At 34.4% G+C, this 14418-nt stretch overlaps 2 protein-coding genes across 7 annotated transcripts in view; one reads left to right on the top strand and one right to left on the bottom strand.

Moving 5' to 3' along the window:
• LOC119535544 (ankyrin repeat domain-containing protein 26-like) overlaps window positions 1–14418 on the bottom strand; it is a 961331-nt gene that overhangs the window by 616887 nt on the left and 330026 nt on the right. The gene's annotated exons all lie outside the window — the stretch shown is intronic.
• YME1L1 (YME1 like 1 ATPase) overlaps window positions 1–14418 on the top strand; it is a 41793-nt gene that overhangs the window by 20372 nt on the left and 7003 nt on the right. For both annotated transcript variants that reach the window (XM_037837900.1, XM_037837901.1), the window contains 8 exons: window positions 129–211; window positions 6029–6119; window positions 8088–8240; window positions 8804–8936; window positions 9871–9933; window positions 10740–10852; window positions 11790–11945; window positions 12834–12985. In XM_037837900.1, the coding sequence (XP_037693828.1) occupies window positions 129–211; window positions 6029–6119; window positions 8088–8240; window positions 8804–8936; window positions 9871–9933; window positions 10740–10852; window positions 11790–11945; window positions 12834–12985 (944 nt within the window). The remainder of the gene's footprint in view (window positions 1–128; window positions 212–6028; window positions 6120–8087; window positions 8241–8803; window positions 8937–9870; window positions 9934–10739; window positions 10853–11789; window positions 11946–12833; window positions 12986–14418) is intronic.

Consider the following 14418-nt stretch of genomic DNA (forward strand, 5'->3'; position numbering starts at 1 on the left):
ACTCTTGATTCCAACTTAAATTTTTGTGACCTTAGGTCTCTCAGTCATTTAGTTTTTCTGCGCTTTGCTTTCTTGCATCTCTAAAATTAAGGTGGTTGGAATTTTATGTATCTGTCATCTCTCTTCAGTCCGCTTCCGGACAACAACGGGGCTTGATTCTGCAGTAGATCCTGTCCAGATGAAAAATGTCACCTTTGAACATGTTAAAGGAGTAAGTTAATGTTTTCTTTGCTGCTTTTTAAACTGTATCTAATTGATATTCTGCATAAGTCAACATTTGATTCTAAGATTTAGTCTGGAATAGGTGAATTTGCATCCCAAAGTTTTAGAAACCTTATAAATGACAGTAGCAGACAATCAAATCTTGTCTTATGACAGGGCTTACTATTGATTTGTAAAGAAGCAGAAAGTTATCTTGGAATGAATATGGACTTCATAGTAAAAAGGACTGAGGCTTCAAATTCAGTTTTGCCACTTATTGGCTTGAGCAAGTTACTTTAGATTCTCATAGCTATGTATGTACCTGGCACACAGTAGATACCCAATAAATGGTTCTTCTCACTTGTTCCTTGTATTTCCCTTTCTAACTCCACTATCTATAATATATTAGATAATATGCATTTCTTGAATGAGTAGAATGGATGAATGCTAGTGTGTAGAAATTAAGTCATTTGTTTAACAAATATTATTAGTGTCTACTAAGTGTCAGGCCCTGTTCTAGGTGCCTGGGATAGCACAAAAATGAAAAATCTTTGCTTTCAAGGAGCTTAAATTCTAGCAGCAGGAATTGGAAACTGATTTGGTAAATAAGAAAATATGTTAAAAAGTGATGTGTTACAGGGGGAAAATGGAAGAGAGAACCTGGCTTGTTCCGTAATCAATGAAAAGGCCACTTTTGTATGGAATGGAGCGAGGAATAATAGGAGATAAGGTCAGGGAGATACACAGAACCAGATTGCATAACAGCTTGTAAGCCATTATAAAGATTCTGGCTTTTATTCTGAGAAGGTGGGAGCCACTGAAAGATTTTCGGCAGAGGAATGGTATGATTACTTAAATTTGATGGGCACACTGTGGCTGCTGTGTCAATAATAAGCTCAAGGGGGCAAAGGTAGATAACTTGTTACAATAGACCAGGCAAGGGATGATGGTGGCTGAGACACGTGGTGGTAGAAGTATAGTTGGTGACAAGTAGCCAGATTCTGAATATATATTTTGAAGGTAGAACTAACAGGATTTCCTAATTGATTAGAATGTGGGGTATAGAAGAAAGAGGAGTCAAGAATGATCACAAGATTTTTAGCCCAAGCGGTTGGAAGGACAGAATTGCCATTTATTGAAATGAGAGACTGTGGGTAGAGATGATTTTGGGGACCAAGATTAGGAATTCAGTTTTGAACATGGCAAGTGTGAGATACCCAAATGACGGTGTTAAGTAAGCACTTGGATATACCATTTTTCAGTTCCTGGGAGAGATTTGAGCCAGAGATAAAAATTTAGAGGTTTGCATTTATATGTTTAAAGTTCATGTGGCTGGATTTGATCACCAAGGGAGTGAGGATAACTAGAAAAGAGATCCAAGAAGTGAGTGGGGAGCATGACAACGTTACAAGGACAGAGAAGACAAACCAGCAAAGAAGACAGAGAAGGAATATTTCCTGGAAGAAAATATTTCCATGAGGAGGGAGTGGTCAGCTGTGTGAAGTGCTGGTGATGGGACAAGTGAGAACTGACCATTGGATTTATTAGTGGAGAGGTTGATAAACAACCATTTTTCAGTGGAGTAGTAGGGATTAAATTCTGATTAGAATGAGTTTCCAACAGAATAGGAGAGGAAATGGAATAAATGATTACAAAGAGTTGCTGGATTTTGTTGGAAAGACAGGTACAGATAATTCATCTCTTGTATCAGGAGATAAAATAAGAGCTGTTGGTAAACTGTTGCAGGGTGGTATTTGGTGAGGGGAGAGATTTGTGGAAGTTCACTGGTAGTGAAGTCAGAATCGAGGTTATCAGCTGAGCATGTGCATGTGTGAAAAGAAGAAGAGATAGATGTGAGTGGCTTTTGGAAGAGGCATGAATTTGTGTAGGAATGGGAGAAGGAATGAATTAGGGAAATAAAATATGACTGCTGAACTCACTTGAAGTTTGGGTCATCATTTTATATTCAGACCAGTTGTATTAATTTCTATACTAATACATTAGGGCTGCTATAACAAGTAACCACAAACTTGGTGGCTCACAACAACAGAAAGTTATTCTCTCATAGTTCTGGAGGCTCAAATTCTGAAATCAAGGTGTCAGCAGGGCCATGCTCCCTTTGAGGGTTGAGGGGAGACTCCTTCCTTGTCTTTTCTGGGGTAGCCAGCATTCCTTGGTGTTCAGTGACTTGTGGCTGCAGAATTCCACAATTCAGTCCATAGTCAATGGGGATGCTTTCTTCAACTAATTTCTACTTCTTTTATCTCTTCCAAATATGGATTCTGGAGCTATAGTCACACTATCTTCTGTGCTCGCCAATGATATGTGCTGTGTTTTATTTGATTCTGGGAACTACAGTTTAAAAAGGACATTGACAAATAGAAAATTTCTGAAGAAGTAAGGATAGCAGATTAAGGGTCAAGAAAATTAGCAGGAGGGAAAGCGTGATAATAGCGTTTAAATATTTGAAGGACTGCTCTGTCAAAGAGCGGGCCTAGGGCTTCTTTCCATGGGAGACAAATTTCAGTGCAAGAAATTTCTTTAACAGTTATAGCTGCATAAAAAGAAAAAAGATTGTTTGCAATTTCATGGTCTCTCACTAATGAATGTGTTCAAGTAGAGGCAACTGGGTAATTGTTTTTCAGCAACGTTGTAGAATAAGGTCTCCCTTGTAGAATAAGGTCTCCCTGCGAGAGGGACTTGAAATGCAAGACTTCTGAGGACTCTTCCAACTTTTATGATGCTGATTTTGTTATTATTTTTGTTCTTTCTCTTTCGCACACCTTTCTTCCTATTTGTATGCAAACTTTCTTTTTTCTAACCTCAGCTAGTGGGGAATAAAGCATAGGGAATCATCATGGTAGTTTTACACCAAGCTGTCCTTTTTTCCCGTTTCCTTCACAATTGAGATACCTGTGAATCCTGGTGGAATTGCTAAAAGGCAGCAGTTGAGGAAGAGTTTGTGCAGTGATTATTTGAAAACTTGAATCATCAGTGCAGTGGCTCTTTCTCATTTTGTATGAGTTTAGCAATCACGGTCGCCTAAATGGAACCCACTCTTGAAGCAGTAGTCATCTAGGGCATTATTGTATAATTTCTGCCTGAAACATATATGCTCAATTACTGAATATACCGTAATTCTTGTGAGATGAGGGCATTTCTGAGTTCAAAGCTAAGGAAGACATGCTGATAACTAAGCATTAGGAAAGAAGTTGAGTTCCTCACAAAATTTGCCATGTTAAAATGAATCAGTGTTGTGATTCCTACAAAATCTAAATTTATATACAGCAACCTGTATAAATTTCGTCACTAGGTAGTACCTGTGATCAATTCCATCAAGTCTTTAAAGAATTTGTCTAGGAATCTCATTTCCTTGCCTAGAATTTCTGAATATGCAAGACATATGTTTATATATAGCTGTCTAAAAAACATTAGCAAGGACTATATACCTTAATTCATTTCCTTGGTTCCTTTAATCCTATTTTCCTTTATAGATCTTATATTCCTCAACTGTGAATTCTCCTACCACAAAGGTTGGGGAAAGAAAATACAGTTTGAGTAGTAGACTATGTCTAATCTCTTTTTCCTTCATTCCTGCAATTTAAAGTTTGCATTATACCCATTGCTTTGATCAAACATATATGGATATTTCTGAAAACTTTAAAAAATGTTCCCTTTTAGTAAATCAGTTAAATTTTTTTATTGTAGAATATAACATATATACATAGAAGTGATAACTTTCCAAATGCAATTTAACAAGTAGATAGCAGATTTCAAAGAATATTATAGGCTGCAGTTCCACATTTTCAGTTATTTCCTTAATATGAAATATAACATAGTATCTTTTAAAGTATGGTTTAACAAGTAGTTATATAGGAAATTTCTAAAGTTGTTATGAGTTATAGTACCATAGTTTCAGTTATTTCCTTATTGTGAAATATAACATATACAAAAAGGTGATAGCTTTCAAATTAAAATTTAACGAGTTGCTATAGAACAGATTTCAAAGGATGCTATGGGTTACAGTTACACCATTTCAATTTTTTCCTTCTAACTCTTCTAATACTCTAGCAACTAAGAAAAGGAAAATTATATAAAGATTCAGTATTCATAATCCTTTGCTAAATTCCTTCTTGTCTGTTGCTACCCCTTCCTCTAGTTCAATCACTTTTCGATCTTCAGGGATGTCTAGGTAGTGACCACCCTAACTTGTTCATGTTGAAAAAAGGTGTCAACTTTCTGAGGAAAAGGGACACACCTAGTTGATGTTCTTAAAGAGGCTACTCCCTCTGGGTTTTGGGACTTAGCTGGCATAGGAGTTCTCTGAAGGATTTGTTTCTGAAGAATAAATTTAGTGAATGAAACCTTTATAGAGTCTCAGATAGGGATCCAGGTATTCTTTAAGGTTTTCGGAACTACTGTTGACTTGACTTTATCATACTGTGGTCATTTGGCATATGCAGGTGAAGCTTGCATAGGAGTAACCTCTAGGGCAGCCTCTGAACTCTGTTTGAATTCTCTTAGCCACTGTAACCTTATTTTGTTGCCTTTCTTTTCCTCATTTGGGTCAAAAAGGCATTCTCAGTCCCTCGATGCCAGGGTCAGGGTTATTCCCAGAATCCTTGTCCTGTGTTGCCAGGAAGACTCATTCATCTGGGAGGGAGGGAGGTCCTGTCCCATGTCGGGGGGAGGGTGATGAATTTATTTGCAGAGTTAGGCTTAGAGAAAGTCCACATTTAAGCAACGAAAGAGATTCTCTGGAGGTGACTCCTAGGCATAATTATAGGTGGGCTTATTCACCCATAAGTTTCACCCGAGCAAGCCTTAGGATCGAGGGCTTGACTTATAAAGTAGGGTGTTCTTAAATTCACATAAGCCTATGTTATGTCCATGATAATCCAACCATATCTCACATTATCATCACTTAGTTGTACAATCCTCATCACTCTCCATTTTAAACAATTCTCATGATGCAAAACATTTCATAGCTCATCAGCCCTTAATTACTTGTCCCAAGTATTTGTGTAGTACTAGTGTGGTATTCCTATTAATTATAGTCCCTCGTATGCAACATGTAGATTTTCCCCATGTGCCCGTCTGTTGTCAACTCTCTGTGCTAGTGTCATACCTTAGCAGTATATCATGTAAGCACCTGTCTATTTGTGGTGCTGATCTGTGGGAAACATGCCTTTAAACAACCCCTTTCGATCCTCAATACAGCTCTGACGCTTATAATCCCATTAACAAACAGTCATCACCCCCATCCATTACCATACTTTTGAATTCTTTTTTAAACATAAATTTTATTGAAGTTTAACATATTCATACAAAAGCACACAAATCATAAATATATAACTCAGTCCGTTTCCACAAAGTGAACACCCAGCTCAAAAAACAGGACATTACCAGAATCCCAGAACCTCCTTAGTTTTCCCCCACTCCAAAGCTGTTATCCTTCTGGCGCTATAGGTATTTGCCTTTGCAACTCCTAGTTTTAGACCAACTGGGAAATTGTTCACCTTTTTTTGATAAGTAGGTTTCTTTATCTTATACCAGAGATTTTTTTTAAAAACTTTGTCAAATAAACATTTCCAGATAAAATAAAACAGAGAAATAGGAAAAACAAATATTATGAAATAACTTCATGGCTTTCAATATGCTCCTACCATACCACAAAAAAATTAACAAACCATAGTCATTCATTGTATTTTAATTGAGCTAATGTTCCGCTTTCCAGCCTTGTTTATCATTTTGGACTTTATTCTGCTGGGGATCTTGATAATCTGATGTGTTATATAAAATTATTTGATAAATTGTGTCTATTTAGGTGGAAGAAGCTAAACAAGAATTGCAGGAAGTTGTTGAGTTCTTGAAAAATCCACAAAAATTTACTGTGCTTGGAGGTAAACTTCCAAAAGGTAAGATATTTTCTCTATACTATGATTTGACAGTACTAAAAATAGTCATATATTACTAATTTAACTTTCACCCAATTTAATTGATGAAAGTTTAGCTCTGAATTGGCTATTTTACCAAAAAAAACTATGCATTTTGAATATACTGTTCTATAACCTTTTTTTTGTAATTTAAAATTTTGACTTAATTTTAAACTTGAAGAAAAGTTGCAATAATACTACAAAGAACTCTCATCCCCAGACCTTTAATCCAGAGTCCCCAGATGTTAACATTTTGCCCCATTTGTTGTTCACTGACTTTTTCTTTTTCTTTTTCTCTACATGTATTTCTTTAACCATTTGAGAGTAAGTTGTAGACTTTATGTCCCTTTACCCCTAAATACTCAGTGTGTATTTCCTAAAAATAAGATCATAGTTTTTCCTTTAATCTGATCAGCCTTTTTTGGGGGGGTGGGGGTGGGGGGAGGATGGTCCTTCATGATCATGACAGTTATGAAGAGTACAAGCTAATTTTTTGTAGAATGTTACTCAAAACGGATTTATTTGGTAGTCTCATAGTTACTCAGCAAGATTTTAATGGCTTTTGGTGTCCTTCCAATTTATAGCAGTGCCATAATTTATCTAAACAAGCCCCTTAATAATGAACATGTATATTGTTTCCAGTGTTTTGCTGTTAAATATAGCACTTGATCATCTTACTAACTCATGGCTTTTGCCCACAAGCTTAATTATTTCCTTAGAATGAATTTCTAGGAATGGTACTGCAGAGTTAAGGTTGGGCTCCTTCTTAAGGCTTGTTTTTATACTATCAAGTGTCTCTCCTGAGAGTTCAGCAGTATATAAATGTGTGTGTTGGACTAAATCTTTGCTAATACAGGGTACATTTATTAGATCAGTAATATAACATTATACAGTAAAAGTTTTAAACTATAGAAATAGTTTTTCTGATCACAAGAGGTATTTTATAAATTTGTGTAAAAATCCTCAGGTACCAAGATACAATCTACAGAAATTGATGTGGTGATGATTTAAACTGGTTAGACATCCCTATAACATGGGAATGCTAGCATAGTCTTTTTGAGTTCTCCATAAAAATTTTTGTTAAAATGCAACATAATGTAGTTTTGTTGGCCCTTTTAATGCAGTCTGTATATTTTTTGAAAAAGTTATATGTAAATCAGAGATTTCTTTTTCCTGCTTACGAAAAAAATTATTATAAAAAGTTTCAAACAAGGAAAATTTGAAAGAGTAGAATAATTAACATCCCATGTACTATCCACTTAGGTTCAACAATTGTTAGCTTTCTATCATATTTACTTTCTTTCTCTTTCTTTTTATAGATAGAGATATGTGTGTGTACACACATATATTTTTTCTCCCCTGAACCATTTGAAAGAAAGCTCTAGACATCAACCTACTTTACATCTAAATATGTTGGTATGCATCTCCTAAGAATAAGGACATTGTCCTAAATAAGCACAATACTCTTATTCCACCAAGAAAAATTATCACTAAGTCCTTAATATCTACTGTCTAGTCTTCTTTCATTTTTCACCAAATGTCCCTAGAATTTTTTTTTTTTACAATACCTGTTTTTTATGAAAAAGGATCCAGTCAGGGTTCATGCATTACATTTAATTTGTCTGTTAGTCTTTGAATCCATTTTTATGTGAATTTATTTTAGTTGTTTAGTAATAAATGGATTTATATTCCTTTGCCTCAAGATCTGCTCTTCCTGTCTTGTCTCATGCTGATATGTAAACAGACAGTATTTAAATGATGAAGGAAAATTAGTTATGGACAAGATCCTGAAGTGAATCATTAGCAAACAAATGTGTTTTGCTGTGTTTCAAAATACTGGTTGTTGATTTGCCTTTAAGCTCTAAAATTATGTAAATAATTATTTGTATAATAGTTGATCTGAGGGAATTAAATTTTTTTTTGATTACTGTTGTTTACTTTTTATTTTAGGAATTCTTTTAGTTGGACCACCAGGCACAGGAAAGACACTTCTTGCCCGAGCTGTGGCTGGAGAAGCTGATGTTCCTTTTTATTACGCTTCTGGATCAGAATTTGATGAGATGTTTGTGGGTGTGGGTGCCAGCCGCATCAGAAATCTTTTTAGTACGTTTTAATATACCTTTTAATGCAATATTTAATTAATTTTTAGGAGAAGAGGGTTCTTTACCCTTTCTTTGCTAATTGATTGTGGTTGATAGTGGGCTGAAATAGCCATTGTGGGGTTCCAATCTTGGGTAACTTAATGTTTGAGCTAAAACAGAGCTGTTTTCTTTCTCCAAGTAGAATAGTCAGAGGAGCTCCTGGAAGTGCTAGATGAGGTTGGGGGCTGCTGAAAAGCTGTCAGTTTTTAAAAATTTTATTCATAAGTTCTATAGTATATAATTAAGGAATAATTAGCCACAGACCTGATTACACAGCTGAGAAGAATGAATACCTAGTTGTTTTTATTTTATATTATTTTCTTTGTAATTTTTTTTCTTCTGAGGTTACTACTCTTTAATCAGTAAAAAAGAAAAAAAAATGATCTCCCTTTGTGTTTTTTTTTTCCTCCCTTGTGTATAGTTTTTGTTGGCTTTTGAAAATCTTACAGGTTGTTGATATTGGTGTGTTTTTGTTCAAAAGTATTGATTTCTTTCAACTTATTTGAGTCTTTTCTGTTTTGTTAGGGGAAGCAAAAGCAAATGCTCCTTGTGTTATATTTATTGATGAATTAGATTCTGTTGGTGGGAAAAGAATTGAATCTCCAATGCATCCATATTCAAGGCAGACTATAAATCAACTTCTTGCTGAAATGGATGGGTAATTGACAGTCTTCCTTTGTCTATAGAATATGTTGATACTTTTAAAATATTAGGATTTTATCCAATTTTTAAAATTGAGAATTAATAATAGATGTCTCCCAGTATTTGCTATATATAAACTTGATCTTTGGCAAATTGTTTCCATTAAGCATTTGATCACATTCTAGAGATATGAAAAATGTTATGTAAGTTAGTCCCTGTAAGGACAGGATAGTCTTCATGCAAGAGGTCAAAGCAGGCTTTTCTGTTACTGTGTTTCCATCACTATTTGGATATTTAATGCATTACTTCCTCTTATTTAATTTGTGTTTTTATATGTTTTCTTATTTACTATATTATACTTAGGACAAGAATGCAGTGATTCAAACTGAGGTTAGTCTATTTGAAGAAGTAGAGGGAGAGTACACTTGTTCCTACTCAGTTTTTGACTGCTCTTTAGCATTGCAATAGATTTAAAGCTTGCATCAGTTTTCACAATATAAAAGCAAATGGTGGGGTTACTTTGAAAGAAGCAAAAACGTATCTTAAAGACATTTATAGATATTCTGGAAACAAATAGAAAGTCTAGGAGCAAATAATTTGAATTGGTGAACTTGGAAATAATTTTTCAAACATTAAGTACATTTTATATCATTTATCCTCAAACTTTTTATGTCAGACTATCTCTTCCTACGTAAAATAAATATTGTGAAAGGTATGTAATCATAGATGATTTGGTGATTTATTTTTAGCAGTTTAGTGAACTGCTCTGGCATAATATTTGTTCCTTTTTAAAAACAATTAGAAGTATCTTCCTATTTTGGGCAGTAAGAAATCAGTCCCTGTTCTTGGCTGTTATTAAGGTTAATGATAAACAGTTTTTACATGGAGTATTTGTTATATGTGTGGTATACTTTAATGAACAGTGAAAAGATACCTTTTTTTTTCAATAGTTTTAAACCCAATGAAGGAGTTATCATCATAGGAGCCACAAATTTTCCAGAGGCATTAGATAAGTAAGTACTAAAAGAAAAATTTTATGAGGTGCTGATACATGCTACAGTGTTTATGAACTTTGAAATCATTATGTTAAGTGAAAGAAACCAGTAACAAAAGACTACATATTGTATGGTGCCACTTAGATGAAATTCCCAGAATAGGCAAATCCATAGAGACAGAAAGTAGATTAGCAGTTACCGGAGGCTGGGGAGAATGGGGAATAACTGCTAAATGGGTATGGGGTTATTTTTGGGGTGATGAAATGGTCTAAAATCTTAATAAATCTGTTAAAAAAAGGTTTCTCATATCACAAAAGGTTCTTTTAGGTAATGAGCATTTTTAAAATAAAGTTTACTATAGTATTAATATTAGCTTTAAATTAAAATTAGTATTAAATTTTTTTTATTTCATTGCAGAGGTTAGTGATATTTTCATTTCATCTAGTAGTTTGTCTTTGCCTAAGACTTCCTAGTCTAACATTTTATACATAGCAATTGAGATGGGCATGTAGCTCTCAATATAGACTGCTGTGGAATTAATTATTCCTTGACTGACCTTGACATTATTTTGTTTCTGAGGGTTTGTGCTACATGAACACAAACATCTGTGTGAAACTTTGCTCTATCTTCTGGTTATTGAGAATGTTATTTGAGCCATGTTTTAAAAGAAATTCTCTGAACATTTTTCTTCAAAACTGTTTACATCTCTGGCTGCCACCTATTTTCTTCCCATCATCTGTTTAGTGAGTCAGTCCTGTTTAACTTGAAATTCAGCTTAAGTAATGTTTATTAATTTATATTTTCTTTTTGTATTCTTTCTATAGTGCCTTAATACGTCCTGGTCGTTTTGATATGCAAGTTACAGTTCCAAGGCCAGATGTGAAAGGTCGAACAGAAATTCTGAAATGGTATCTCAATAAAATAAAGTACGATCAGTGTAAGTCTAAGTCTATAGTGCAGACATTATTATCTTTATAAAATGGTAAAATGTGCATCCACCTCTTTGTGTTCTGGGTCTTACTTGATAAATGTTTTAAAAGACCTGTTCATTTATATATCTTTTAAAAAATTAAGCCCATTCTTTAATTATTTTGTATCCAGAAAATTCTATCGTTTTAAGCCCTGATTCAAAAAAAAGGTTTTCTTTTTTTAGAGTATTCAGACAGATAATATATGTATAAATATTTTTGAAAAAGAATGTAAAATTCAGAATATTAAAAATTGCACTAGAAACAGTAGCTTATGTTATACTCAGTTTGGGACCTATAGGAGGAAAAGTAAAGTATGAAACAAAATGCATGGACATGTTATGGACCCACTTGGACAGTAAACAAAGTTATTAAAGCTTCAGAACTAAATGAATTCAGAAACTAAATGTTTCCTCCAGTGCTAATCCTGAGGAGAGCTTTTATGTCCAAAGTATTTCAAGATGAATTTGAGAGTACAGAATGTTACCTGTTGGTTTGCTTTTCCAGTTTGTGGTTAGGCTAGTAACAATAAAGGTCATATTTGAGGGCTTATAATTCATAACCTGGCAACTTTATGTTTCTTTTGTTTTTTTTCCACAAAGCTATTTAAATTTAGTAACTTTGGTAGTGTATTCCTATGCCAATTTTAATGGCATAGTTTGGCGCTTTTTTTCCCCTAAGTATTTTATTACATTTATTTCTGAGCTTTAATTAAATAAATATTTTAAGTTGTAGTTCATGTAACTATTTTCTTTATTCTTTGGTGAATGAGTTCCTTGCTTTATAAAGACCTTCCTATTAGCTAAAGTAAAGTATTAATTACTTTACTGTAGTTTTATCAAGTGAAAAAAATCACCCTTGGATTTTGTTTTGAACTTTTAAATATTGTATGCTTTTTTTACATAGCTGTTGATCCAGAAATCATAGCTCGGGGTACTGTTGGCTTTTCTGGAGCAGAGTTGGAGAATCTTGTGAACCAGGCTGCATTAAAGGCAGCTGTTGATGGAAAAGAAATGGTTACCATGAAGGAACTAGAGTTTGCCAAAGATAAAATTCTAATGGGTAGGTTTTCATTGTGTTAGAGAATAAATAATAATTCTTTTTTTATTTTTTATTTTGATATTGTATTCATACAGCTAAAACCTGTGGTTTTGTTGAATATAATCTTACAATAACATGTATTTTCTTGGCAATACCCATCTTGTTAACCATGTGGACTCAATTTTATTGTGTAGCACATGTATTAATTCTACCATATTGTTAGAAGACCTCTCTTAAGATGAAGAGAATGAAAGATTAAAAAAGGAATTATGAAAACATGAAAATATATACTTAAAAATAACAACACAGTCTGGCCTTTTACAGAACAAATATATTCCAGGAGCTTACAGGTTTACAATGGTTGAGGGAGGGTCCATGCATTTCCTCTTGTTCTATACTGCTTAATAAAAGGATGGTTACATTGTTTTTTCTCAGTATTTAATTTTGGTTTTAATGCTTGGACTAAATAACTTCAGAACAGAGTATTTATAGCATTCCTCTTAAATGGGAAGTTTATTTTCTAGAATTAGAATTCTATTTCTAGAAAATAAATTGTTTTTGGATATCAGTATTAAGATGATGATTTTTTTCTTTTTTAATGCAATTTTATTGAGATATATTCATACACCATGCAATCCATCCAAAGTATGTAATCAATGGCTTACAGTAAGGATGACAGTTTTTGTTAATTTTGGTTTTCAGTTGGCAGAAATGTGGTTTCCATGTGTTAGGGTGAATTCTTATTTTTTTAAAGAAACTTTTACTCTGTTTAAAATATTATTAAAAACAGTAAATCATGTTGCTCTAACAATGACATTAAAGAGAATAGGTTTCATTCATCTAATACACCTTTCTAATGGAGTAATTTTACTTAATTAAATTTAATCTTTAAATTTTAATCTACGTTAGGGCCTGAACGTAGAAGTGTGGAAATTGATAACAAAAACAAAACCATCACAGCATATCATGAATCTGGACATGCTATTATTGCATATTATACTAAAGATGCAATGCCTATCAACAAAGCTACAATCATGCCACGGGGGCCAACACTTGGACATGTAAGTATCCTGCCTTTTTCTTTGCTTTCAAAAAGAGTGCCTCAGCTGCTCATGTAGGAAATTAAGACATCAAGAAAATTAGGCTACTTTCTAAGTATTTTTATTCTTCTTTTAGTTCCTGAGCCATCTCAAAATCAGATAGACACAATTGTGAAATTTGCTGATAAAGAATATTTCAATATATCTCAATTATATATTTGCATTATAGAAACTTTAATTCAGGAAAGACAAGAAAACAATAATTCTTAATAGCTAATTGTTCTTCTTCCCCCCAAAAGAGAAATTTTCTGTCATGGTGACTAGTTCAGTGGTTTTTCTAAGATTTTCCTTGCTTAGTCCAAGTTTCATTCTTTTAGTATATATGTTACTAACCATAAGCTTTTTAACATTTTTGTGCAACTGAGAATAAAACAGTCTTATCGCATTAGCCACCTCTTGTTTATAAAATGTACTTTGCTTGATAAAGAATTTTCCTTATTTTATGAATTGCTGATTTTGTCAGTCACCTGATAACCATCTCTCTCTTTTTTTTTAATTGTGAAATAACTTTTGGCTTTTTATTTAACCAGTGTGACAGTAAGAGATTTTTAAAGTCATCAAGTCCTGTTCGTTCTCCTCTAAAATTGCTCTCAGATTGGTCGTTTCTGCTCCATTTCCCCTCCTACCACCCTGGTCCCAGTCCTGTTGCCTTACCTAAACTCCTTCAAGGGCCCCCACTGGCCACCCCCAAGCCACCCATCCCTTCCCTGAGCCCATAATCCTCATGGGGGCCAGAGGGTCCTTCTTGTGATGTCAGCTGGAGCCAGATACTCCACATTTGTAAAATCCTTCCATGGTATCGCATTGCATTTCGAATAAAATCTCAGCTCCTCAGCTGTTGCCTCTGAGGCCTGCATGTGCTACCCGCTATCCATCTTCCCTTGCAGTCTCATCTTAAGCCACACTGTCACTCACACACCTCTGTCTTTTCTTTTTCTTCAGTGGGCCTGCCTGTTCTTTGTACATGCTGTCCCTTTTGCTGTTTGTAGGGCCGCCCCTTTTATTTTAATGACTTTTCCTCCGAGAGGCTGTCCTTGACCACCCTGTCCAAAGTGGGTGCCTTTTTTATTCCCTCTCTTAACCACCTCGATGATGTATTTGCTTGTTGACTACTTGCTTCTTGTTCTTTTCAACTGTAACTCCACAAGGGCAGGGATTGTCACAGGATCTCACCGTAAATATTCTGATGAGGAAAATTTAGGATGGGAAATAGAGAAGGGATTTCATATGCATGTAAGGTGCTTCCAGGTAAAGCTCCTGTGATTTTGCCTGCCTTCACAGGTACATGGCATCCAAAGAAGAGAAGTGAAATTACTGCTTTGTTCATGTGGTCAGGTTCAGGGCCCAGGAAGGGAGTTCCCAGTGTGTCTGGGGAACTGGCATCCTCTAGCATA

Source organism: Choloepus didactylus, chromosome 5 (genome assembly GCF_015220235.1).
Source record: "Choloepus didactylus isolate mChoDid1 chromosome 5, mChoDid1.pri, whole genome shotgun sequence".
NCBI lineage: Eukaryota > Metazoa > Chordata > Mammalia > Pilosa > Megalonychidae > Choloepus > Choloepus didactylus.